The following is a 27,663-nucleotide window of genomic DNA, read 5'->3' as shown; positions in this document are numbered from 1 at the left end:
GCTCCAGATCTCAAGCCTGGAACAAACTCCCATCTAACTTACGACATATCCAGTCTTCGCTCCTCTTCAAAAAAGAACTGAAACAATACCTAGCCAACTCTCCCTCCTGCAACTGGCAGCACCCCACCTAATCTGCTACTACCCACACCAGAACTATTCCCTTCATACATTATATATATATATATACTTATAGTCCTGTGGGATCCATAGCTACACCACTGAGCACACTTAAAAACTAAACTTTCCTCCCAACTTTGCCCCTATTTTACTTCTTATTTCCCTGACCACCCCGACTCTTTCCTGCTCATTTCCTTCTCTCCCCTCCATCTTTACCATGTCTCCTTCCACTCCGCCCACTATAACTGACACAACTGCCACTCTTTGCTATTCTCTGTCTCTTCAATTATTCTTCACTCTTCGCTACGCTCCACTTACTGTTCTTCTATTTTGTTCCACCAACTCCACCTCTATCATTTTGTTGTTGTACACACACAAAATGCATACTTTTAATGATTTCTACAAGGCATTAATGTTGTATCTCACATGTCTCTTTATCTTACCCTTTTTAATGTTTTTAAACTTGTAATGTAACTTGATTTTGCTATGATATACGTGCATTATTTTTTGGCATCATCTTTTTTATCATGTGTTTCTGGAGCTTTTCTCCACAGGTCTCCACTGAAAATGGGCCCTCAGCCCAGTGGACTAACCCAGTTAACAAAGGACAAATAATTAAAATAAACTGTCTACACACACATACAGACACACACACACACACACACACACACACACACACACACACACACACACACACACACACACACACACACACACACACTTGTTAGGGCCATGATTAAGTCGTATCATTTTACAAAATCATTTTTACTTCTGAACAATAGCAACTTGTATTGAAAGCAGGTCAAATAAGGGCTTTAAGATAAAATAATAATAATAGTAATAATAATAATAATAATAATAATAATAATAGTGCCACTGATAGAATATCTTTGAAGCTATATTACTTTCATGACAAATGCAATATTTCATAACAAATATTTAGTGAACACTGAAGTGGTCAGAATGGAGTGAGGTGGGCTAAACTATGTTTCTCTTAAATATGCTGTATAACAGGTATGAAAAATGATTCATGACTGACTGCATACTACATTGCAATAAATATGCAAAATCTCAAAACCTGCAGTCTTTGGAAGATGCCATAAAATGTAAATATGACCATGTACACTGGTACTACTTAATACCAAAGACTGCACTTTGTGCAGCATTATTAATTCATTCAGACCACTCTGCCAAATTAGTAACATTTTAAACTATTTTGTGTAAGAGCATTCCAGAAATAGTGTAGTGTTAAGATGTTAACAGTTCTGAAAATTTCATTTCTGACTTCTGGCCAGTCTCTGTATGGTGTTTGCATGTTCTACTTGTTTATGTGTAGGTTTTCCTGCTACCTCCAAGAAACATGTAGGCAGACTAGCCATATAAATTTATCAATTTACCCATATACATTTGTATAATTGTATTCACCCTTGCTCTTGTGGTCTGAGTCATGAATGAAAAATATCCATGGGGCAGCCCACTTAATCAGTTAAAGATGGAACCACTTGTGCTGTGGCTGCCATTACTGTATGTAGTCTCTAAAGCAAGGTTTTTGTACATGTCTAATATGTTAACAATGTGGATTATCTTGTAGATAGCATATCTTATCCATGACGAAGGGTGCACCTTACTGTTGCTACATCTTTTAAGCCTTTGCATTGTATGAATAGATCAAAGAACTGGAAGGCTGACTGTCAGATCCACCTGTTGTGACAATTTTCTTACCCACATTGCATAAACTACACTCCCTGCAGCTGTCCGTAACATTGTTCTGTGTTGTTCCCAAGCAGTGTTGCATTCCACAACTGCTTTTGAGTTTGCCACCTCTTTGGGGGGGTTCTTTCCATGCAGCCACCCCCTCTGTGAAAACAGTCCATACATTCCTATGAGTTGCTTTCTGGTTTTCCATATTATGGCCTCTTTTTATGCACCTCGTTATCTGATGGGTGGGGGTGACCTGAAATTTGATTCTTTTATAGCAGGTAAATGTTTGGCATGCCCTGTCTGTACCCTTCCCTCAATGATGTATACATTAAGTTTCATTAGTCTCCTTCATATGGATTCAGCTCATACATTGCGTCATATTGGTCATCCTGCCCTGAAGATGTCCAGAACTGCACACTGCAGTTAAGATTACATATGCAACACTGCCTACACAGACAGTAGTAACTTTATATTTTCTAGCATGGATGCCGTTTTATCTATATTATAGGCTTGTCTTAACTTCATCTCAGAGTCACAGGACAATTACTGCTCAATATATATCTTTACTGGAGGCACTGTGCTTTCTCCTCTGTCCCTGATATATAATTTTTAACTTCTATGTATTACATTTAAACTACCATATATTAGGCACTGCCTTCACATACCATATCATCCTTTCATCACTATTCACTGCACAGCCTATTTTACTAATCTTTATCATCTAAAACAATGAGTGAGAAGGTCACTGAAAAAACGATCAGTAAAAACAAAATGAAAACTCCAGCAAAGCTAGAACTTCCACTGAGTGACCTCCCAAACCTCTTGTATTAAAGGCTCCTGGGATATATGCAAATGATCCTTATGAACATCAGGTGTTTCAGCTCATTGGCGATTCTGAATATCCATGACTTGTTTTGTCATTTTAATGGACAATTTCAGGCCAATAAAGTCAATCCAAAGTCATAACAATGCCGAAATATGCATATCCACAGCTAGTGGGGTTTGGCTTTATTTGCCTGAAATTGTCCATTAAAATAACAAAACAAGTCCTGGGCATTCAGAATCGCCAATGAGCTGAAACACCTGATGTTCATAAGGATCATTTGCATATATCCCATGAGCTTCTGATACAAGAGGTTTGGGAGGTCACTCAGTGGAAGTTCTAGCTTTGCTGGCGTTTTCATTTTGTTTTTACTAATCTTTTTCATCTGTAAAAGTACATACTTTTCCTTCAAGTCCATTTGCATTACTAGCTACTGCAACATTAAGAGGACTGGTGCCACTGTAAAGCATTGTAGATTTCTGTTAAGAACTCATCTTTTCCCAGTATTGGGGCTGCTTACAGTTACTTTGTGCTCTTTCCTTGTAAGCCAAAATATTATCAGTTATATCATCCTGTCACGTGCTACAGAGCTAGCTAAAAATGCATTAATTTTTTTAGTGGTAAACTGTGGATTCCTCTTCCAATATGTAGGGAAGATGGATCTATTTTAAATGACTAACAAGGAAATTGCCACAATGCTAAGCTCCCCAACATCGTTGTCCCACCATCCCAACAATTCAAGAAAAAAACAGTATTTAAGTTTTTTTTTTTCTCTCCTACATCCCAGTCTCTAAATATACAACCAAGCTTGCACCAATTATAAGACATGGTTTTATATGTATTATAATTCACTGGTCTAACTTCCTGGAAATTAGTTAATTTATTTAACCTTCCATTTCAGTTGCTTATGATAAGTGAACTAAACATAATTACAGAAGAGATGTACAGCGGCCAAGCTTATAATATGTCAACTATTACCCTAATTACCATGAAAGAAACACAAACTTATTATTAGTGATGTCATTAAGGGAAATTTCCAATTCACGTGTTAACCTTAGTGCTGCACCCCCCATATCAGTCAGCTGACCACACCACTGTTGTTACCTTTACAAACCTTGGCATTCTTCACATTTTATGTACTTGGAGAAGACAGTGAAACTTTGGAAAATAGTAGCATTGCTTCTTGGTCATTTCTTATGTTTGTTAATCTTTAAGGTAGGTGAAATCTGCACCTCCCAAGACAAACACCATACATTTTAATATTTTTTAATGTTATCTTTTCTAGATTTGGCACAAACTGGGTTGTGGCAGAGACAGAAGGGGAAGAATCATTGTTTTATCCCTAATGCTTTGTCCCTGGGTGGTATAAACAAAAATGAAACACTGAAGTATTTTTGATCACTCCACTGCAAAATCAGTTTTATGAGATTTTTACTTGTTTTTTGACAAATACACACATTAGATACATTTTAGATGAAATAAAAATGCAAAATAAATTAAATAACTCAGTAAATAAGTAAGTTAAAAAGTGAATACCTAAGTAGTAATTTCCTGCGTATAAGCTTACACATAATTTGCACAACAGGTGAAAAACTATATGCAGTAAATTCCTATTACAAACTCTGTTGTCATGTTTCCTGCTTTTTTTCATTTTTAATGATGTTTTCAGCATAATGGTGTTTTTGCTATTTTATTGAGACTTGGCATAAACTTTGTGGTTCTTTAAAATAAATAGTGGGCAGTAGTTTTGCTGGTGTATACTACAATGTTTGGAACAAATCTTGAGCGGGAGAGAAGAACAACTTACCTAACATCCGGGTTGCTCCTGGGACACTCCTTTGAGTTTTTACTTAAGCCTCAGGTATCAGATATTAAATTACCTCAGCTATGCTATAATTGTTTTCTAATAAGGACTTTTTTCTTAACTTGAGCCATGGAAGGCATTTAAGGAACTTCTGGCTTCAATTTACAAAATCATTCTAGCAAATATCTTGTATGATGAAACTTCATTGTACTTATAAATGATTTAGCAGACCTGCCCTTTAATTGTATAAACTATGTAGAGAAAGAAGTAATTCAGATATAAGTAATACCAAAAACTAAAAAAAAAGTTATACAATTGGTTGCAATGGAGTGAAAATAATTTAATGTGTCTGCTGCCACTTTGGTGTTCAATATGATTATTTATGTTCTTGTGTGTGCATTTAACAGTGCAAGAATGAGGACCAGGTTGTTCTTAATCACTGCGCATAAACACAGTCTGTGCACTATGTTGTGTTCTACCACTCATTGCCATGATCCATAGGTATGATTTGCAGAAATGAAGTGTAGCATACAGAAACTGGTTGGCTACTTTGAATGGTGTACAAGTCTATATGTTACACACTTGCATACTATACACAGTGGTACTCCTGATACGGGATGCACTGTGTAGCATTACAGCTCTATGAAGTTGAGCTAGTAATGCATTAGTAAGTTGCTATTCCCATCTGCATCCATCATAATAACTGAGAGAGAGATTAATAAAAAAGTTTTACTCATTAGGAAGGGCAGTGGAACTATTGTCATCACCATATTATGATAATGAGGAGACTTGTGATCTTAGAAGAAAGGCAAACCAAGGCAGGAGGATGAAGACTGGTTAAACACAAGCCAAACAATCCAGGTAGAAGAATAACCAGTCAGCATGGCTGAATCCAATAAAGCAGCAGTTCCAAAGTTTAATAAAACAGCATTAAAATGTTAAATAAAACAGAATAAAAAAATGTTAAAAACATCCAAGAAAAAGACAAGTGCTTTCACACCTTTCCAGGTGCTTCTTCAGAGCTAATAAAACAGGTATAGAATGCTGCTTAAATACACACAGTTTCAGGTCTACCTCTTAAGGTCACATGACCCAAACAGTGGTCTTAAAGGAACATAGTCATTTAGACCCTTCCCTCTGTCACTTTTGAAATTCTAAATTCCATTTAGTTTCAATATTCTGTTTTAGTGCTGACATCACCACCTCTAATGCTGACATTAAAAAGTTGTAGCACAATAAACGTAAACTTATGGGTACTTCCAGCAACTAAAATATGTTTTGACAGTGCATTTCTTTTATCTTTTCTAAACACATCATGAATGTGTTCACGTACATGGTCTCTCAAAGCTCTGTTAGTTTTACCAACAGAAAAACTTTTATAAACAGTGCAGCTAGCTAAATAAACAAGATTGCAGCTCTTACAGTTTGCAAAGAAATTGAATTTATAAACCTGCTTAGTCTCAATGAGTAATCTAATGTTTAAATTAATCATTTGCCATTTTTCCAAAAGACATTCCCATATGAAGGCATACATCTTACCCGGAGTCCTCTGAGTACAATATTAAAGTGTACGCAGGCTTCCAACAAGAAGAGCTGCCATTGTAGTCTTTTTAATTTGTAAGCTGTCTTTTCTGTCTCTTTAAGAACACTGTAGAACTGCTCCATTAACATAGGTACTTGAGCTTCTGACAGTGTAGCCTCCATTAAATTCAAAATTAACAATGGATTATCATCCACTGTAATTAGTTGACTAACTCCACTAGATTTACTTTTAAATATATTTATGTTTGAAAGCAAATCATTCATATTACCTCATAACAGTTCAGGGCGATAGTTTAATTCCACTTTACTTCCTTCCACCATGTGCTAACCTAGTGTCAAAAACTGCAGAGTCGCTGGATAGCTGATTATTCAGCTGATACGCCACTAGGTCTTAATGGTGTTTTACCTTTGAAACCTATACTTGTAGGAAGAAGGCATGGCAGGAAGACCAATGGCTGATGTCATTACTAGATGAAGTGTTATTGGTTCCAGCTACTTTGAAAAAAACACCTCTAGTTGGAATGTAATATGATCTGAGGAAGACATAGGCCAAAAGTGCTTATCACTGTTTTTATTCTCTGTGTTGATCACAGCATTATATTTAATAAAACTGGTATTAATAATTATTTTAAAATTATACACTTCTTTCTGTGGTGGCTCTTCTATGTTTTATCTTGTTTATATGAATTAGGTATAGGTAAGGAAAAAACACTGATTGATAAGTTTGAGTATATGGGATAAGACTCATGAGTTTGTAAAAAAGACAGAATGAAAAGAAAACACTGTGAGACTTAAAAGGTACACAAAAATCTTGTTTTTAGAGTGAATAAGATATTTCAAAAATGTGGGTGAAGTTATTTAGTACTATTTGAAAAAGAATATTTAGCTGAGAGAAAAATCGGTTTCATTTCAATGGGTAAAGTGGTTTTGTTGTAAAAGGATGGTGGGGGATACGCAATATCCACATTTTTAAAAAAATTGTGCAGAAAACATATGTCAGCATAGCAATGTGCCGTATTTATATTGCCTTTAAAACAAAATGTTAAGGTAGTTAATGCCAAAAACATATCTGAGATGTAAGATGGAGAATTTGTGTTATAATACAGTTACTAGATTTAAACTTCATACATTTCCCAAACTTCATACATTTCCCAAAGTACATTTTCAAATGTGCTTTTTTTGTCTCCATTCATTCTGGCCATCAAACAACCCCATATTGGACTGGGCATCCCATACAAGGAGAAAAGAGCTGTCCAGTGGGTTCATTATTCAGCCAGCTGAAGCTGTGGAAGTAATTAATGCCCTTGTTGGTATCCTGGCAGTAACAACGTTTGTGTTATGGACCTAACCCCATCTCTTGGCAGATGACATTGCACCTGCATCACCACAGGGTCCGTATTTCCCCATATGAGTAAAGCAAGAAAGTGAATCATTCAAAACGGATAGAATGGAATTTTATTAATTAAATAAGAAGTGTGCTCATCTCTCACTGCCCAAAAACTTCTTCAGGTCTAACGAGTATAATAATCAAAGTCCTATATATAACAGCTAAAACGTTAATGTGCCCAAATGCTAACAAGTAAAACATTTTTATTAAAATGCTAGTGCATACATGGTGAAAACATTAAAGACAGTGCATTGAATAATACAACTTGCACAAAATGTGGAAATACTGGAAATATTGAAAACAGTGCAAAATATATTTTAAACATGTGTACAAAATGTTGCTAACAAGAGTCAAAGGAAAAAAATCAATGTGGATAAAACATGTTATAAAAACTATTGTAAATGTACTGCTTTATAAATCATCCAAACAAGAGCACACATTTAATAATATGGTCATGCTAACCAGAATGACGATTAGCTTTTCTTTCAAGTTTCCAAAAAATCTCTCTAGACCTTAAATAGATCATCAACGTTTCCTCATCTGATATGATGTTTGGCTTATTCTATAAAAAAAGGTCTTGAATGACCCACATGTGACGCTTTGCTTAAATAGGGTTTTGTTGCTGTTCTTTGATCTACTAGCACATGTATGCTCATAAATTCTTTGCAAAAGTTTTGCAAAGTTTTTCTAACAGAAAAATCTTTCATATGCAAGACGTTAACAATATACATAATGCCAGTATAGTTAGCTAACTCTGTAACTGTTACTCTTGCGTGGAAGAAATAAAGTTATTCCCAAGTTAATTAACCTACAATATATACATACCTTCTACATGGGAAAGTATGTCAGGGTTTCTGAGTAAAAGAAAGGAAAATATTATTGCCATTACTTCTCAAAACATGCATTTTTTACATAAATTTATATTGCTGAAATGTAAGCTATATCATGTATTTTACCATTTCATATTTATGGCCTGATTTGGAAAACTCTGTGGTATGTGTAAATGTGTCTAATGCAGGAGTACTGCATTGTGACAGTATCAGTTGTATCAGTGCATAACAGTACTTCGCTCTGTTGACACAGACCACCACTGTTGACTCAAAAGAGGTACCAGAAGTGCAGACCAATGTTGCCAGTACCGTGGCAACAGTAGTAGGCTTGTAAATGTAGAGAACTGATAACAATCTAGACCACAGGGGATTGGCTAGTGTCCCCAGGGCTGTAAAAGCTGACCTGAGTGAAGCAAAGGGGGATGGGCTCTGTGCATGCTCACTTCTCCTAAGGACAGGTAGAGCATGTGTCTAGTGGGTTTGCAGTCCATGGTATTTGCTCAGCAGGGACCAGAGAAATCTACAGAGTGGCTATTCCCTGGGAGGTAGGGTCATCTGTGAGTTTGCCACACTTACATTAAGTAAGCAGTCTGGGAAGGCAGAAGGAATTAGAGCTTGCTATTAAATCCTTGGCTTATTGTGATTGACACTACCATTGCCTGACACACAAACACACACACACACACACACACACACACACACACACACACACACACACACACGCACACACACACACACACACACACACACACACACACACACACACACACACACACACACACACACACACACATGGACATACACACACACACATACTAGGCATAGCTGCAGGCAGTTTGGACTATCACCAATTCACTTGTGAAACATGTATGAGGAAATGGGAGCACTAATTCCATATATAAGGCACCCAAGCTGAGAACTGAAATGGAGAACCAAACTTTGTGAGACAGCATTATTATGTCTGCCTGTCTGTCTACCTATCTATTTGCTTCCAGATGATGTAATAACACACTTGTGCAGTAGCACCAAATTAGCTAAGTTCCTTTTATAATGAAAGAAAAATTACACAATAAAATACCACATTATTATAGCTTATCCATCTCTAAATGTAAAATTGATATTGTAATGACATTTACGCACCTCTGGAGGGTAAGGCTTAGATTGTAGGTAGCAGATCTGATTTTGTTCTGAGCCTCCAAGTGAGTCATAGTATCTGTATTGACGCCATCGATTGCAACCACAACATCTCCCTGGTTCATGCTTGACTGAGCTGCTTTGGTGCCTGGGGTGATCTGCAAACAAATACTAATGATGAGTTACTGATATCAGAGCTGACCTGCTCAATGCATACAGTTCATATAACTGGGCTTTACACTCGGTGCTTAATGAGTGCTGCATTTTTGACAATCTTTATAGTAGATTACATTGCTCCTAAAATAGTATTTTGTGGGTAAAAATGGTTACCCATTTCAATAGCTGGTATGTTGTATTTGCTTTTGGAGCAACCTTATGTAGCACATGCATATACCAGGCTAGCCATATAACAGGAGCATTTGATTAACAAGCTGTAAACGTTTTTGGCATATATTCAATGGAACTGCCCTCATTCGCTTCCATGGTACCTTTAGCTCATGCACACAGTCTACTAGGACAGTCATTCAAGGCCAAAAATAAATAACTCATTTACAGTTAATAAACAAGACAATGGTTTGCTTTCTTTAACACTCTGTTTTTCAGTGAAGAGAAAAAAGAAAATTGCGATTTGTCTCAAAACAGAGCAGACTGTCTCTGCTCAGGAACTTGTATAATGCTCAGATGTGTTGCCAGCAGACATGTTTTAAAACAAGAGCTGAACTTCCTGCTTATTTATATTATTTATTAATACTTGTTAACCAAGCTGGTCCCACTGAAGTTGTATTTATTTACAGGGGAAAGCCTAGGGATGAAAAGTTCCAGAACAGTCTACATACTGTGTGGATACATTACACAACAGATAATGGAAAGGAGAGGTTTTAAGTGTTTTTTGTAATATTTTTCAACATCTACTGATCTACTCTTAAGGAAGAGAAGCAACCTCCCTTTTAAATACAAACAGACTATTTCAAAGCAATTCTCAGACTTAACTATGGTCCTCTAGATGTGTTCATATATATGTGAAATACTAGAAGCAGAATATAACAACATGAAGCTGTAGGCTATAAGCTTGATAGTTGAACTTATGAACCTCTTTTCTTCTGTAGTCTAACACCCAGCTCTCTCTCTTCTGAGCAACCCTCTCACATTCCTCTGACATTATCTCCATCTTTTCTGTTCTCATCTCAGAAGATTTATACCTCCCTGTAGTCTCTAGTTATACCCTTTCTTCTACATTGTACACATCCTTCTGGTGGCTTTTCTCTCTACTCCTTCCAGAACATGTTGTCTCTCTCCTTACATGCCCTCCACATCTGGAAAAAGGACTCATGGTTAGCCTAACAAAGGCATAGTTGAGTTGAAATATTACTTCATTGCTTCTGGATTTTACAACTCTGAGGATAAATTCCAACATTAGGTTTACTCCTGTCACTGCCATCTCACTCTGCTGCTGTGGTCCAGTTGTTTTAAGAGCAACCCCCCACCTCCGATCCTTTATCTGCTCTGTTGCAAGAGTTCCATTCCCATAGCTAAGACTTGGCACCAGTGTTGTCGTGGGCTGTGAGATATATTTTGCATTTCTCTGCTCTGAACCTTTAACTCTTACCTTTCTGCCCTCTTTGCTAGCTTTCTGCATTTTTTTTTTCATTAGACTCTTTCTCATGGTCCTCTGCTGCACTTCTCTTTGTTCCAATAGGAACAAGCCTGATCTTGTTCTCGGATACCTCAGATAAGACTGAAAGAAACAACCTGGAGAGTGCTGCTTCCATGACTGATCCCTGAAGTGCCCCGTGTCTTGCTTTCCTTATTGCAGCTATCATCTTTCTTACTGCACAAATCTGTGATTTGTCCTGGAACTCTGCACAAGTCCATTTCCTCAGGCTTAGTCCTAAAATTCTACCAACTCAACTTTTCTGTCTGCCTTCTGTGCAAGACCAAGTCAAAGGCCTCAGTGAAGTCCATATAGAGCATACTAACTGGTACTCCTCTTTGAAGTCCCCCTGTGCCACAGTTATGAAACTGGATCAAATCTTGGTGACAGCTCCTTCTGGCTATGGATAGTTAATGGTTGCTCTTTTGGATATTTTTTCTCTCTAAGAAACGCTTAGTCTTTTCTTCTGGTAGAGTATTAGATACTTTTGAGGATCCACCTCCAGCAGAAGCAGAACTAGGACACATTGTGCTTTTTTAGGTTTCTCTGCTATTCTGCTTACAATGAGGAACAAATCAGTTTCTGTATCTAGAGCATACATTTTTCTGCCAAAATACATTGTAGTGAGAGACTTCTTGGTGCGCCCATCATTTCAAGAACAGGCAAAACACGTTGAAGGCTTTTCAAGAGTTAGGCAAGTAAAATAAAAATCACTGGCTCTTTACTTCAAAAAATGGATGAATTATAAACTGCAAAAAAGAATAGTAATGCCTTTCAGGCTGCTCATTAAAGATTCGGATAACTCGAATGTGTGACTAGCCTCCTTTACTGGCCTGCCTTCTGGAAAGAGTTGTTTCACTTGGATGTACATTTTCTGTCTGAGAGCTGTCTAATATTTGAAGATAAATATTCCAGTATGTTACACATCATTCAGGAGTGACCTACCCCTAGGCTTCCTTCAGACTCACCACTCCTAACTGCTTGGTCAGGGAAGCTGATATGTATGCTTCTTTCCACAACCCATGTTCTCTGGCTTACTGGGAAAGCCCCTGCACAATATATCAGGGGTCAGTACAGCCACTGTAGGTAAGTGATGCACCTAGCCACTGTTATGTCACCAGTGTCAGCCACTCAAGCTCATCCTCTCCCATCCTAAGGGTGGGTCGCTCCAAAGGAAGAGACCAAAATGTTCATTTGTTCCCTACCATCAGACTCTGGGGGATTGCATGAGCTGATAAGGTTTCCTAGACAGGAATGAATGGACCCAGTGGGTGTTGGCCATGCAGCCACTGGGGAGAGTCTGTTAGCAGTGGCAGGGGAGAAAAGGAGGGAGGGGTGCCCCATAGCATCCAGTCTATGCATAAGATTATCCACTTTAAAATCTACACTTTTGACATTTAGCATGGGGGGACAGAAAGATAAAGACAGAAGGATGCCCATGCCACTAACTGAACATGGGTTGTCTGAATTATAATCAGGACATCATCCCTTTGTGTTATGGGGTCGGGTGGGACTCCAACTCTTTAAATCTGAAAGAGCTTGGACATAAGCCTCTAGCACACACTGTGGTTTGGCTTATTTGCTTTCCTTTATCAGATTTTGGAAAAGGCCATAATTAAAATTATCCATTAAGTTGTAACATTGCTAGTGTGAAGTAATGGGAAGAAATACAAAAATGCACTACTCTTTCTGAATCCACAAAGGTTCTGCTACACTGTGGACTTATAATAACGTGGAACAGTCATACTGTCATCTTTTTTAAATGCACTGAAGCAACCGTGGAATGCAGAGTATAACTAGATTATGAGTAATTATACAATGACCCCCTCCATCAATATTCCAAAACGTGCATTCTGATTGCTCAGCGTGTCCACTGTAAATCAGACTTATACTAATGGAAAAAGCTCCGTTGCTGTAATCTCACTATGTTAAATGGGTTTAACATAGCGAGATACCTTAAAAAAAAGCAACGGAGATCTTCCTTTCTCCATTGCTTTTTTTAAAAGCTGTCTCGCTATGTTAAAAAGGTTTAAAATAGCGAGACAGCTTTAAAAAAAGCAACAGAGAAAGGAAAATCTCCGTTGTTTTTTAAAGCTATCTCGCTATGTTAAACTCTTTTAACATAGCGAGACACTTTTAAAAAGCAACGGAGATCTTCCTTTCTCCGTTGCTTCCATACACAGCTCTGATGTACTGCATAAGCATAAACACGTGCAGTAAATCAGAACTGCCGCAGAATACCGGACAGCTGCGGAAGGGCAGCACGGAGGCATTATACTATGCCATTATTTAAGAAAAGTAAGTATTTTTTTCTTAAATACTATCATTGTATAATAGCAATAACCCACTTCTGGGGGTGTGGGTAATGCTGGATTTACCCATGGTTGTCTTTGTTTGGCCACTCAGGCTTCGCCCTCGTGACCAAACCACACCATTACCCACACCCAGGCGTGGGTTATTGCTTAAGTGTTTGCTCACAAGTGCACAATTAGGCTGTAGTACTATATATTTTTATATATAGTTTTGCTTATATAATACAACATTACTGTTTATGAAAATGATATGCTATTGATGTTTATATTTAAATATTTTATTGCATTATTAATGACCTTGTTTAATGTATAAGAGTTAGATGACCATAACATTCTGTAAAATGATACTACAGAGGATTATGATTGGGATTCTGGTCATGACTAGCTTGTTGCATGTTTAAACATGGATGTCAAGAAACTCATCTTGAGAACATTGTGAAACAAAACTGAGGAGGTGTATCTTGATGTTTATGTGGAGAACACGTACTTATTGGAGAAGCCATGGAGGGTATTGAGTGGACATTTTCTTAAAATGATATAAACTTCTGCAGGAGGCATAACCATGCAAACAACTCCACTTCCTAAAACAAGCTCTCCCTTACTTGGTTCTCTCGTGACACCAGGGAAATAGCCAGAAATGCATTTCACCCCTCCTCCCAGGAGATGTAGTTAGTCCCATCTTTTCATTCCCTACTGTGTCTGTTGCAGCAGGCAGCCAAGCCACCAATCACACTTGGATAAGCTGGGTCATAGTCAGGGCTTTATCTTTCTACTCCAATGGAGCTGGCAGATGTTGCATTGTATTTTAATGACTGTAATTTGTTAATGGATAGCAAACTTTGTAAGCCATATAACTGTGAACCTAAGTACTGGGCTGAATTCCATCACACCAATCCATTCCTGCTCCTTTGTTACCCCCATACCAGAGTGCTGCATGAAGGAAACTTTTCCTCCATACCTGAATCACAATATTAACTTTCACTTATCTTTATCCTTTACTTTTTATATTGATTTATTTTCTTGTTTGCTTGTTTGTTTATTTGTTAATCTGGTAGATGGACAGATGCAAGACTGTTTCCAGCCATGATGCAGGCCAGTAGCACAGTATACATCACAGAGGAGAAAGGCATTCATTACATAACACACTGATAATTTACAGTGCTAAATAGGTATGAAATAATATGCATGTATGAAGACAGACTGGTTAACATTGTATAATACACTACTAAGCTTCAATGTACAAGATGTACAGGTAAGTTAATCTGTTTAATAACATTGACTTTAAAATAAAATTACTGGTAATTGTTTGTGTTGGGATCCAAAAGCTTTACAGCTTATATATATATATATATATATATATATATACCATTATAGAAAATGTAAAAAAAACCTCCCAGTTGAAATAGCGTGGAATTGGTACCTTAAGTAATACACAATTCAGAGATTCAAGAAAGATTGCTGCCCCATGGTTCCACTAGGTACAAGGGGTATACTTTTCTGAACTGATTATTATGGAAACAAACACAATTTTTGACCTGTTATCTCTGAAGCAGTTGCACTGATAAATTAGAAAAGGTTTTGTACAAAATGAGTGAAATCCATTTCCTTCTCACCCTCTCTCTCCCTGTTCTCCACCTTCACTATATCTCTATACTTACTGAATACTTTACTTACTCCCATCCTCACCCTCTCTCTCCCTGTTCTCCACCTTCACTATATCTCTGTACTTACTGAATACTTTACTTACTCCCATCCTCACCCTCTCTCTTCCTGTTCTCCACCTTCACTATATCTCTATACTTACTGAATACTTTACTTACTCCCATCCTCACCCTCTCTCTCCCTGTTCTCCACCTTCACTATATCACTATACTTACTGAATACTTTACTTACTCCCATCCTCACCCTCTCTCTCCCTGTTCTCCACCTTCACTATATTTCTATACTTACTGAATACTATACTTACTCCCATCCTCACCCTCTCTCTCCCTGTTCTCCACCTTCACTATATCTCTATACTTACTGAATACTTTACTTACTCCCATCCTCACCCTCTCTCTCTCTCCCTGTTCTCCACCTTCACTATATCTCTATACTTACTGAATACTTTACTTACTCCCATCCTCACCCTCTCTCTCTCTCCCTGTTCTCCACCTTCACTATATCACTATACTTACTGAATACTTTACTTACTCCCATCCTCACCCTCTCTCTCCCTGTTCTCCACCTTCACTATATCTCTATACTTACTGAATACTTTACTTACTCCCATCCTCACCCTCTCTCTCCCTGTTCTCCACCTTCACTATATCACTATACTTACTGAATACTTTACTTACTCCCATCCTCACCCTCTCTCTCCCTGTTCTCCACCTTCACTATATCTCTATACTTACTGAATACTATACTTACTCCCATCCTCACCCTCTCTCTTCCTGTTCTCCACCTTCACTATATCTCTATACTTACTGAATACTTTACTTACTCCCATCCTCACCCTCTCTCTCTCTCCCTGTTCTCCACCTTCACTATATCTCTATACTTACTGAATACTTTACTTACTCCCATCCTCACCCTCTCTCTCCCTGTTCTCCACTTTCACTATATCACTATACTTACTGAATACTTTACTTACTCCCATCCTCACCCTCTCTCTCCCTGTTCTCCACCTTCACTATATCTCTGTACTTACTGAATACTTTACTTACTCCCATCCTCACCCTCTCTCTCCCTGTTCTCCACTTTCACTATATCTCTATACTTACTGAATACTTTACTTACTCCCATCCTCACCCTCTCTCTCCCTGTTCTCCACCTTCACTATATCACTATACTTACTGAATACTTTACTTACTCCCATCCTCACCCTCTCTCTCCCTGTTCTCCACTTTCACTATATCACTATACTTACTGAATACTTTACTTACTCCCATCCTCGCCCTCTCTCTCCCTACTCTCCCACTTTCAATATATCTCTATTTACTTACTGGTTCCATGTGACTGTAAGTATAACAACATTAAGCATTAACAATTTACAGTACCAAACAGTTATATCTGAGACACTACTCCGTTGTATCTCTGATACAGTGCTCCACTGAATTATTTCTTGATACTAAGTGTTAACTGTCAAAATTTGTCATACTAAGTGATACTGTTAGCTTTATTACTAACGTGAACTGTGATAATATGTTGTTACGTGATTTATTACTATAATTTCTCTGATTGTTTCACTATTGTTTAAAATACAGACTGTTATGTTGGTATTATGTGGAGCTTTTCTCCCCGGCCCTCTGAAAAATTGGGCAGATTTGCTCAGTTGGACATCCCTGGTAAACAAATGTTAAATAAATAAATACATAAATAAATAAAAAATCTTATTTCCTGATTGCTGGTACTGCTTTTGATATGGCCCTTTAAATGTTTTGTTATGAACTTTCCAGCTTTAACAGTTTTTAATCAGGGTGGAAATGGTAGCTAGTGAAACACCTCCTGTCTTTGTGATGCTGTCATGCACTGGATACTTTGCAGCTTAGTTACAGCAATAAAACCTTGCAAATCAGGGTTATTCAGTTTAACCAATGTAGTTGAAGATGAACATATCAACAGACACATTTTCTAGATTTTGTACTGTCCCATCTCATCACCATGCATGTCTAAGTTGTCCTCCCCGTGCTTTGTCATTTGTGGATAGATTCATTTGAATATTTACTGGGCAGATGTATGATGCTTCTATACAAGTTCAAAGATTCATAAGCAGTTAGTAGGCATACAGTCAGAGACCATTAGGGAGCCTTTTCCAAATTCTGAATTGCGCCAAAGCAGTGACTTGGTCAGGTTCACAAAGTAGGCAAATTAACTTTGAGGGAATTAAGTCTTGTACAACAGGAACTACCTCGTTAACTTCCCATACCCTTTGTCTTCTCTGCTAACTGCCAGATAAGAAGCACACAACCCCTAAGAGGATTTGAACTCTGCACTCTCTTCAGTGACACTTTACAAATCATTTCACTTACAATCTGAGACACTAGAGAAGTCAAAAAGACAAGTCTCAAGAGATTTGAACCTATTCCTCTCTTTAGTGATATGCTATCAAACACAAAGCTAAATGCTTAAGAAAACTGGTTTATTGTACTATAGTCAGACATAATTTTAAATAATTGTATGAATGGTGACATTGTTTAAGATAATATTACCTTCTAGTTGATACTGTTTTTTTTCCCCCTAATACTCTTCCATTCTTTGTTCAGTCAAGAGAGCTTATTAAAATGAGGGTTATCCAAATTAAGTATAATGTTTGGGAAAACAAGAACAAAAGCCCTCAGATTAAATATTAAACACACTATTACTGACCTTCAAGTGAACCACACATAACATTATCTGTCTACCTTCCTCTGTGTTGTGCTCCCTTCTAGTTCCTCCATCTGTTCCCATACATCAATAACTGACATCAGATACTGACTCTTGCCGTGAAAGATCATGCTGGAGAATGTTAGAAGCTAGCCATAACTGAAGGAAACTGTAACATTAATAGCAACACGTGAATCGCTCATCTTAAAAGGAAAGCTCTAAAGTAAGCTGATGTTCTAAATTTGAATGCTACAACATACAGCTGCATCAGCGCAGACTGTTTTTTTTTGTGGTATCGATCCAAATACCTAAGGGGAAGACCGACTCAAATTACGCTGATGTGCAGGCCACTGGGCACCGTGATGTCATATTTACCATCTGCATATAAATTGCTGTTTGGCACCCTGCACTACCTACACTTGTGCTAACATTAGCTTATACCACTTACTTTGCACCCATCATATTTTCTAAATCAATGCATTTGGTTAATCAAACAGTAAAACGCATTATGAAACATGAATGCCTTTTCATAACGATGTGGTGTTATTAAAATCTGGATGGTTAATGCTACTTTGCATACTTTTAAACATGCCCATGGTTGCTTGATGGCAACCATAAAACCAATTTATTTTTAGAAGCCTTTTCTTACATGTTCATTAAATACTTAGCACTAAAATGTTACCTTTCAAGTATACATAAAGACACACATTATCAAAAATGATCAAAGTATACTTTGTACCTTTGCATTATATTTATTACCACACTAAGTAAGGTAAATAAGAATCTATGAGAAAAACAGGTAAAATTCAACAAGTGAATATTCAATCCCAGGTTCTGAGTAGAAGTGATGATTTTATATAAAATCTGTTACTTTGATTCTGCAAGTTACAGTGATTAGTGGACATCAAAATTGCAGGACAATGCAGATGCATATGGTAGAAATAAACAAGAGGCCAGGATAATGTTAGCTGAGTGAAAGACTGTGAAGCTTTAGCTTCTGAGAGAAGACAATGAAACTAAACAAATTATGTGCATCATACCAGAATTTTGCAGTATGCCCAGATTTTTTGCCTCATATTTTTGATCTCTTCCTCAAAAAAAATTGTGGTTTTCTGGCAAATCATTGATGACTAAAGACACTAAAAAAGGACAGCCAATTGAGTTTCAGACTTCATTTCCTTCCAAATCTGTATGTTAATGCAAGCAAAACGTATTATTCTAGCAACTTTTTTAATGTATAACAACAATATTTAAACTCTGTCCCTGATTTTGAGCCTTTGTTCCTATTAATTTTTGGCTGTGTCCAGAATTCTTTGGCTAAGGGATTGAGGTATGATGTGCATATTTGTAGCAGGGACAGACTCTGGGTGGGTGATGGTCAAGGAGAGATGGCCATAATGGAAAGTAATTCCAGATAGAAAATATTGGTGGCAAAAAGCCATACCACTCAGTGTGTAGGTCATGGTCAACATAATACTAAAGGTGCAACGAATGCACTAGAGAAGTAAAATAAAAAAAAATAGTATTTGCTGTCCTCCTCCATTCCAAAAATTAATTTTTTTTCATTTAATATTTCTTTCCACAGGACCACAGCTAATGATAATTGCATATACAAACAGAAAGCAAGTTTAACAAAAATGTTCTTATACTAACAGTGAAAAGTGAAATAAAGATATGATTAACAGATGTAAGCAATTACAGACAATGACAGGAGATAATGTCCTAAAATGTATTCAGTAAATTCTGCATATTGTAGCAGGAGTGTAGACATGATCTGTATCAGTACTGCCTTAATGGGGGCAGGATAACATAACTGAATGTTTGCTGGCCAGCCTGAAACAGGAACTCTTAGACCCTCTACAGAGAGTCAGTGGACCTGGGAAAGAACGAACTTCTATACAATTGAAACTTACTTCGCCGAGACGAAAACAGCAAAACTTTTAAATTGCCGAATGGCAATTTTCTCCGATGGTAAGGAAACACTTGGCCGACATTACAGCAAAAAACACACCGCAGTATGTCAAATCCACCCAGGTGGGGGGGGGGGCTGCACCACCCCCAGCTAAACACACCAACTCTGATATCGCATAACAGTGGGGAAAAGGGCAAAGTTCACCATGTTGGCCAAGTGTTTACTTACCGTTGGAAAGTTTCACTGTTTTCATCTCAGTGAAGTAAGGTTTGATTATATGGATGTTTGGTCTTCTGAAGGGAATCCATATATATATAATGTGTGTGTGTGTGTGTGTGTGTGTGTGTGTGTGTGTGTGTGTGTGTGTGTGTGTGTGTGTGTGTGCAGATAGATATAAATATATATGTATAGTTGTATAATACCTACATTTTCTTGGTGTTTGGTTTCATTGACTGTTGAAAAAGTTGGCACAGTAGATCAAAAATGAGCTGTACATGCTTTTGTGCAAGAGTGTGGATCAGAAGTGTTTGGGAACATTGCCCTTTCCCCTCTGTAGTGCGATCTTGGAGTTGGTATAAATAGTTAACACTGAGTGTGGGGTGTGCAGCAAATAGATATTTTTGATTTGTTTTGTAGTCAGTGATTTGGGCTTTGAACACTTGGGTATTAGATTGTATAAGGTTCAGTTTTGTGACTTGTTGATAGAATGTCACAAACCCATTTATATATATATATATATATATATATATATATATATATATATATATATATATATATATATAGATATATAGATATATATAGATATAGATATATATAGATATGTATATATTTACACTTTAGCTCATGAATTAGCTTTAGCATAATGTTTCAATGGACAGCTAACGTTTAGGATTACAGTGGCAGTTGCCTTACTAACTCAAACACTCACAACATATTGCATTTCATTAAGATGCACCTGTCCAGTTTTGTGTGTTTTTTTCCCTATCTGCACACACTATTGCTGTCATTATTATGAGAAGCTCCTTTAGAACTAGGTTGCTTACATTTAATATTTGAACCTCAGGCACACCGAGGTTACCTATAATAATTCACTATAGCGAGTATAGTTTTTCACCAAAGAAATGGTGTAGGCTCACTGTCATTTGTTTTATTATATATTATACTTATGTAGCTAAAGTGTGTTTTCTTCCTTAAGGAAAGTGTTTACTACCTTCAAGGCTGAAAAGCTATACTTCCTTGGTACTAGATTGCATTGTCTATATATCTATGCCTATATCTATCTTATTCTCTCTCTCTCTCTCTCTCTCTCTCTATATATATATATATATATATATATCTATATATATATCTATATATATATATATATATATATATATATATATATATATAGCTATCTATCTCTATATATGGGTCCACTTCAGAAACCCAAACACTCAGTTACCCAACTTCCAAAACGCCGAGACAAAAAGGCAGATGAACGCACAACACCGACGTCCTGGAACACTGACTTTCCACTCCAGGTAAGTAGCCGCTTTTCCATCCTGTGGAACTTTGCCCCTTACCCCCATGGTGGGATGGTCTCAGTGTTGGTATATTTAGTTAGGGTGGGTGTGGGGGTTCAGTCCCTCACATAGGAAGTGTGGGGGGCGAAGCCCCCCCATGGGTGGGTTTGCCTTCCTTTCGTTTTACTTTTTTGTCAGGATGGCCAAGTGGTTATTTACGTGTTGTGGAGAGTCTGTGTTTTGGGACATCAGTGTTGTGCAGTCGTCAGCCTTTTCATCCCTGCATTTTGCAAGTCGGGTAAGTGAGCATTCAGGTTTCTGAAGTAGATATATATATATATATATATATATATATATATATATATATATATATATATATATATATATATATGTAAAACTATTTATCTATATATGTGTGTGTGTGTCTATAAATATATATATATATATATATATATATATATATATATATACATACATACGTGTGTATGCATGTACTTAGTCTGATCATCACTTGCATGTAAGTTTTTCATATATATGGAATAATTTCAGAATCTCAAAGCACAAAATGTTGATGTACAAAAAGTACATCACATGTGCTGTTTCTACCTTAGTTATTAAGTCGGTCTCTGTTCAGCAAATATGTTTAATGATTCATTCTCAAAAATCTTGTTTTGGGCACCCTTTTTAACAGTACGTATTCATTTAATCTCCTTGTCTTACAGTATCAAGGTACACTCCACATCACTATTATAGAATCATGACCTAATAATGTTTTTACAAATGTATAGTAGTTTTAATACCGTAGGAAAAATTTGTGTTAAAAAAGCATGTATTTGGTGAAGTTTTAGGGGGTCTTATAGGACAAAATGTGTAGGGTAAGTGACTGATAAAAGTCATCTAAAAATCCTGCTTTCAAGTGAGACTTGTAGGTGAAGGTAGTTTTTCATCTACTACATTATTTTTGAATAGTTTTACATCTTTTCACTGCAGAGGGTTTTTTTTTATTAATAGAATGGTCAGAGTTGAATGACAAAATAACGTGGTGAGAAAGGGGCATACTCTAAATCAACAATAAAGTTCACAGCGCTCCCGTGTCATTTAGTAAGTGTGCCTTTATTATCCACTCGCTGCTAATATCACTTAAATACATTTTCTTATGAAGACTCCAATTTCATCTTCGTGACGGAAAAGAAATACCAGCAAGCAAGTATGAGGTTTGTTTTTCTTAGGAATTTTAGCTCTTAGGAAAGCAGATATGTTTTCTAGTTTGTAAGACTGTACATCATATCCATTTAAATATCTGTGTAACAAACCCATTTTTCCTTTCCAAGAAAAAGGAATACTTATGTAAGAAGACTGAAATTATTATATTATACTGCACTAACTGTGTATATTTGGCCTTCTCCATCCTCCAGCAGATGTTTCATATAAGGCTGCATACACCTTTCTTCTCCTCCATTCACAACATTTCACACAGAGTTTAAGCTTGAAATTCACCTGACTCTACTCACAAACCTCTTCCAAGTCTCTCCATGCTAGGTAACATTTTACCAGTATACATATATCTATATGTTGATGGAAATGAAGCAGGAGGCCAAACACTCCTGGGACAAGCTGCCCATTCTAATTCAAGGCACCGACCAAAGTTCACTTCAGCATACTAGCAACACTAACAAGCTTTTTCTCTGTTTTCATTAGATTTATATTGTTAGACCTAACACTGACATCATTTACAGGTATATCTCAATAAGTGCATAAGCTAGATGTGATTTAAACAGGGACAGTGGGTAGCAATGCCTTTCTTTGAGTGTTATTTTGATTCCTTCATTTTCCACTTCCATACTGGGTAAATGAGCAAGTCACTTAGAGAATGCTCCCAGGCTGCATGTGTAAAATGTACTTTTACCTAGTAGGACTCCCCATTTTGCTAGTCAGTTTGGGGACAGGAGGTATAGCCCATAATGTTTACATTATTTGTAGTCCCTTTTCTGTAAAGGGTTTCAGTTTTTCATGCATCACATTTTGGTGGATTCTTGCCATAGCCTGCGAAGCTATTGCATGAAACTAGAAGTGGTGACTGTACCTATGGCTGACTTATGTACACAGTTATTACAAAGTTGTTATTTTTCTGAAACTGATCCGGGTGAAATTACTAAATATGGATCTGGGGCTTATGATTAGTAGTATAGATTAGGAAGATACATGGATGTGATAAAGTATACATGTTTTTTAATGCAATGTTTGATTATCAAGAAGAACTTGGTTTATTGATAAAAATCATTGTTAAGTAATGTAGCCCTGCAACTGTAAATTACTTCAAGATATCTGATTTGCTGTAGTCTAGACACAGAATTTAAGATGAAATATTGCATGTCACCATCTTGTCTTGGTTTCTGCTCCCTTTACTTTTCCCCACCTGATCTTTATTGTTATCTTGCAATAAAGAATTTCAAAATATAAAAACGCAGCAGAATTTGTAGTAGGAATCTTCCTAACCTCTTTTACTTTATCTAGAACTTAAAAGGCAGTACAGGTCAACAAGATTAGGTATGCACAGAAATGACAAAAGTAAGGGCTGGATGAAAAGCAGTGTCTCTAGCTGTGGGTAGGAGTTAAGAAGGCTGCCTCATAAAATGAAAGAGGGAAAAGGAATTATCTGGATGGACTGCAGCTACAAGCATCCAGCTAGTGGATCTTCTCACATTTACTGATACTGTTGAAATGAAAGGAGAAAAGTAGGAGTCCACTAGAAATGAGAAAACATTTAGTCTCCATGCTTTTGTGCAAGAAAGCCATGGGATCAAAATTCCTGAAGTTTCTTTATTGCTCATTGTTCTAGAAAAATCTACTTGTGGAAGAGAAATGAGTGCAGTATGAAGATAAATATGCCAAATGATCTAACAATAATGAAAATCTTTTAGGGTGCTATGAGGCCCAGAGAGATATGAATATAGAGGTAATCGAGAGATTGTTTCGATGAACCTGAGGCTGAGCCATATTTTCATTGTATCTCTGTTTAGAAAATAACATTTGCTTCCAGGCTTCTTACAACTTGTTAACATACCACATCATAATCACAATTTGTTTTCAGAAAGTAGAGCTGTCTGCAAAAAAAATATTCCTGATGAGTTGTAATGCTTTTAGAACTCCCACATCCTTTGCATACATGTTGTCTAGAAATCTAAGAACATAATATCTACTTTGGAAAGAGAAGACAATGGCTCCTCTCCAGACTCAAGGTAGGTATACTAGTAGTTACTGTGGGAGGTAACAAGAGTCAAAGCAAAATTTGAGTTAAACTCTGAGGACATATCCATTGCAGATGGAATTTGTGAGTTTTTGTTGGTAATGGATGGATAGCAATGAGAAATTAGGTTCTTCAACATCCACCGCGTTTTACATTGTAATTTTGCATTCAGAATTGTAAGACCCCATTGCAATGATAGGCCTTGGCTGCTGATAAAATGTCCAGATCAGAAAACTTTTTTTTTTGTGATAAACTGAATTTGTGCATTCCTGTATTACAGTAGTTGAATCTGAATTTCTGATATGAAGTGCTTTATTTTATATCTGGCATAGTTAAGAGTACTCTTGTAAGATGGATATGTAGTTGTTTGGATGGGGCTGCCAAAAAAACAGCAGTCATGCAGGTAAGGGGATAAACAGCCATTGTTTGAGATTTGAGGAAGGTGAGCACCAGGTTCAAAAGGAACTTAATGAAAGGGAATGTGACAGTGGTTCATCTTGGACCCCAATAATTGTCTGTAGCATTTTCTAGAAAGGCATTCTCCCATGACTTTTTCTTGATCAGAGGCAAGACTGTAATTTCTTTCCCTGACAAATTAGTCGATGATTGGCTGAAGCCTGCAGGACTGCCTGAAGATCATAAAGAAATTTGAATAAAAGCCTTGTCTTTGTGCCGAGGCACTAGCGCAGGCTGGGCTAGCTTATTTTACAGCAGGTTATCTGCCACTGAAAGGGTTATGGATGTTTTGAGATATTGGGTCATACCTCTTAACCTTTTTGCCCAAGAAATCTGGACAAAGCCTGATATAATGGAAGACAAAAGCACAAAAATAGGGACAGACAATAACTATCGCTCTTATAAACTTAAAAATCAGATAGAATAACAGGTTTTGTGTTAGCATGCATTTTCTGAAGGATATAAAGTTTGAAACTCAAATGTGTGTCATTATTTAGTGACTTCAGTCCTCAGTTATTTTCCAGAAAATCACACATTTTATGAGGGACAGACCAAAAACATGAAGCAACAAATCTGGACATTCTGTGGAAATCTGGCCAGTTGAGAGTTATGTGTTGGGTGTATCGATTTCCGGGAACGAGCCTGCTTAATAGTCTACCTCTCAACTGTCCAGATCTTTGCCTCATATTTTTCGCCTAAATCTCATAAAAGTTGTGGTTTTCTGGCAAATCACTAGGATGACCTGAGGACTGAAGTCACTAAAAAATGACTTGTATTCAAGTTTCAGACCTCATATCTTTCAGAAAATGTATGTTCATGCAAACTCTGTTACTCTACCAACTTTCTAAGTTTATAAGAGCAATATTTAAAATCTGTACCTAATATGGGGCCTCTGTCCCCCATTTTATCAGGCTTTGTCAAGATTTCTTGCACTAAGAGGTTGAGAGTTATGTTAATGGACCTTTACTACTAAGGCTGAGGATGTATTCTTATATTTTGTTGGCTTTGTCAAGATTTCTTGCACTAAGAGGTTGAGAGTTATGTTAATGGACCTTTACTACTAAGGCTGAGGATGTAATCTTATATTTTGTTGGCTGTATTGCAAAGAGTGGAAATTTGTTACTTTGTAACAATATTTGATTGAGCATTGGAAGTTACCATCTCCCATCCACTCATGTGCTGAGGTTTGGGGTAGAAAAGCTGTTTGAGCTCTTTCTTTTCAAAGTGAGTCGTGCACCAGTGCTGATTCTTCAAAAGAGATATCACTTGATGTAGGAGCATCCCTAAGCTTTTTTATTGTTATGATTTGTATTGTTTTCCACATTTTTCAACATGTTTCAATATTCTCAAATTACTAAATGATAGTTTCCATAAGCAGGATTCACAGACTTATAATATCATTTCTAGTGGATCATTTAATGGGTTCTTAGCTTTATAGGTACTTACTCGCCTATTGATACGTGAGGATTATATGAAGCATAATCATACAGCCTTTATAATATACATATGAGTGCCCAAAGGTGGGAAGAACTTGTTAAATATTTGAACATTTACAATTTTCCCATATCTATGATGACTAAGGGTGCTAAATCAGGGGTGAATGTCAAAGCTGCATTGCTTAATGTGGAGTGGAAGGTGGTTTTATAGAAGCATAATTCTCTGACACCTACCTTTCAATCCAGCATGTTTTATTAATGTTCTAGAAGAGATTGAGAGCCCTTGAGCAGTTGTTTCTGACACCATTAGACTTACACATGTGTATTAAGTTTGGCAGGATGCCGTCTGTTTAAATTCTGTACCCTAGGCAAAGGTTGCTTCCCAGAAGCCTGTAAGATACTGAAAAGAGGGAAAGGAACTGAGATGGCCATCATAGCTTTTGTTGTTAAGATTTTTGATTTTTTTTTTGATGAAAACATTGTGGCCATTCTAATTGTGATGGGTGTTTTAATAGATACATACTGAAGAGGATTTGTACTCATTGATCAGCCTAATGAGTGGACCCTGGACCTGGTTGCCCTACCTTTTGATATAAGCCGTACATTGAAAAAGGACTTTTTTCACAATAGTGGATACATACTGATAAAAAGTTAGTTCATTCTTGACATAAGTTCTCAGATCCCTAATTACAGGATCAACTTTCAGGGATATGGTGTCAATGTGAAAGTTACATGGAGGTCCTGTTTGCCAAAGGTTACGATTATACATTTCTTGCCATTCAATATTAGTCCATGATTCTGGCACCAGCTGTTCACTTGGGAGGATCTTCATATCTTCAGGGGAGTTAATGGTGGCCACAAGTTTGCAGTTATCTGTAGATATAGTCGGCCATAAGCCCTTTACATTGGCTCTGACCTTTGAGAAACAGGTGACAAAGGAGGGTAGCCCTAAGGACTGAACCCTTGGGTACTCATAAGTTCATAGGAGGTTACTAGGCTGTTGGCCATAGGGCCTTTATAAGACTAGCCATGTTATATACTTGTTCCCTTATTGACCAAGTTGTATGGTCTATATTTGCAGTGTGAATCTATGATCAGCACTGACCACCCTCATCCAAGAGGGACATAGGTGACACCCTAGGATAAATTTGCAGTCTCCCAGCCAGTTGCCTAAGTTATGCTTTAATAGGGTCATCGAGGAGCTCTGTTTTATGTGAATTTGGAGTTTTTTCCCCAGAGGAGTGGCAATCTCTGGGAGACATATCTGTCTCTCCAGCATGCCCTGTTAATGTTGCAGGTTGTGTTAGGATCCCTAGAGCGAGTGAATCTTGTTCCATTTGACTTGTGGATGTGCAGTATTTCCATTACTGCAGGGTACGAGACTGCTTTGTAAGCCAGGCACAAGTCACCTCTCAGCAGCCTATAACATACAGAGTACAGTGACAGGGCCTTCAGTCTGTCC

General features: G+C 37.2%; 1 protein-coding gene across 4 annotated transcripts in view; it reads right to left on the bottom strand.

Annotated features, from left to right (window-relative positions):
- The window catches only part of LDB3 (LIM domain binding 3), a 740,470-nt gene that overhangs the window by 527,783 nt on the left and 185,024 nt on the right, over positions 1-27,663 (bottom strand). For all 4 annotated transcript variants that reach the window (XM_044056591.1, XM_044056595.1, XM_044056593.1 and 1 more), the window contains exon 3: positions 9,345-9,496. In XM_044056591.1, the coding sequence (XP_043912526.1) occupies positions 9,345-9,496 (152 nt within the window). The remainder of the gene's footprint in view (positions 1-9,344; positions 9,497-27,663) is intronic.

This window comes from Protopterus annectens, chromosome 14.part0 (genome assembly GCF_019279795.1).
Source record: "Protopterus annectens isolate FY-2018-M chromosome 14.part0, PAN1.0, whole genome shotgun sequence".
Classification (NCBI taxonomy): Eukaryota; Metazoa; Chordata; order Ceratodontiformes; family Protopteridae; genus Protopterus; species Protopterus annectens.
The sequence above is the reverse complement of the archived record's forward strand: the minus strand, read 5'-3'. Positions and strand labels throughout refer to the sequence as shown.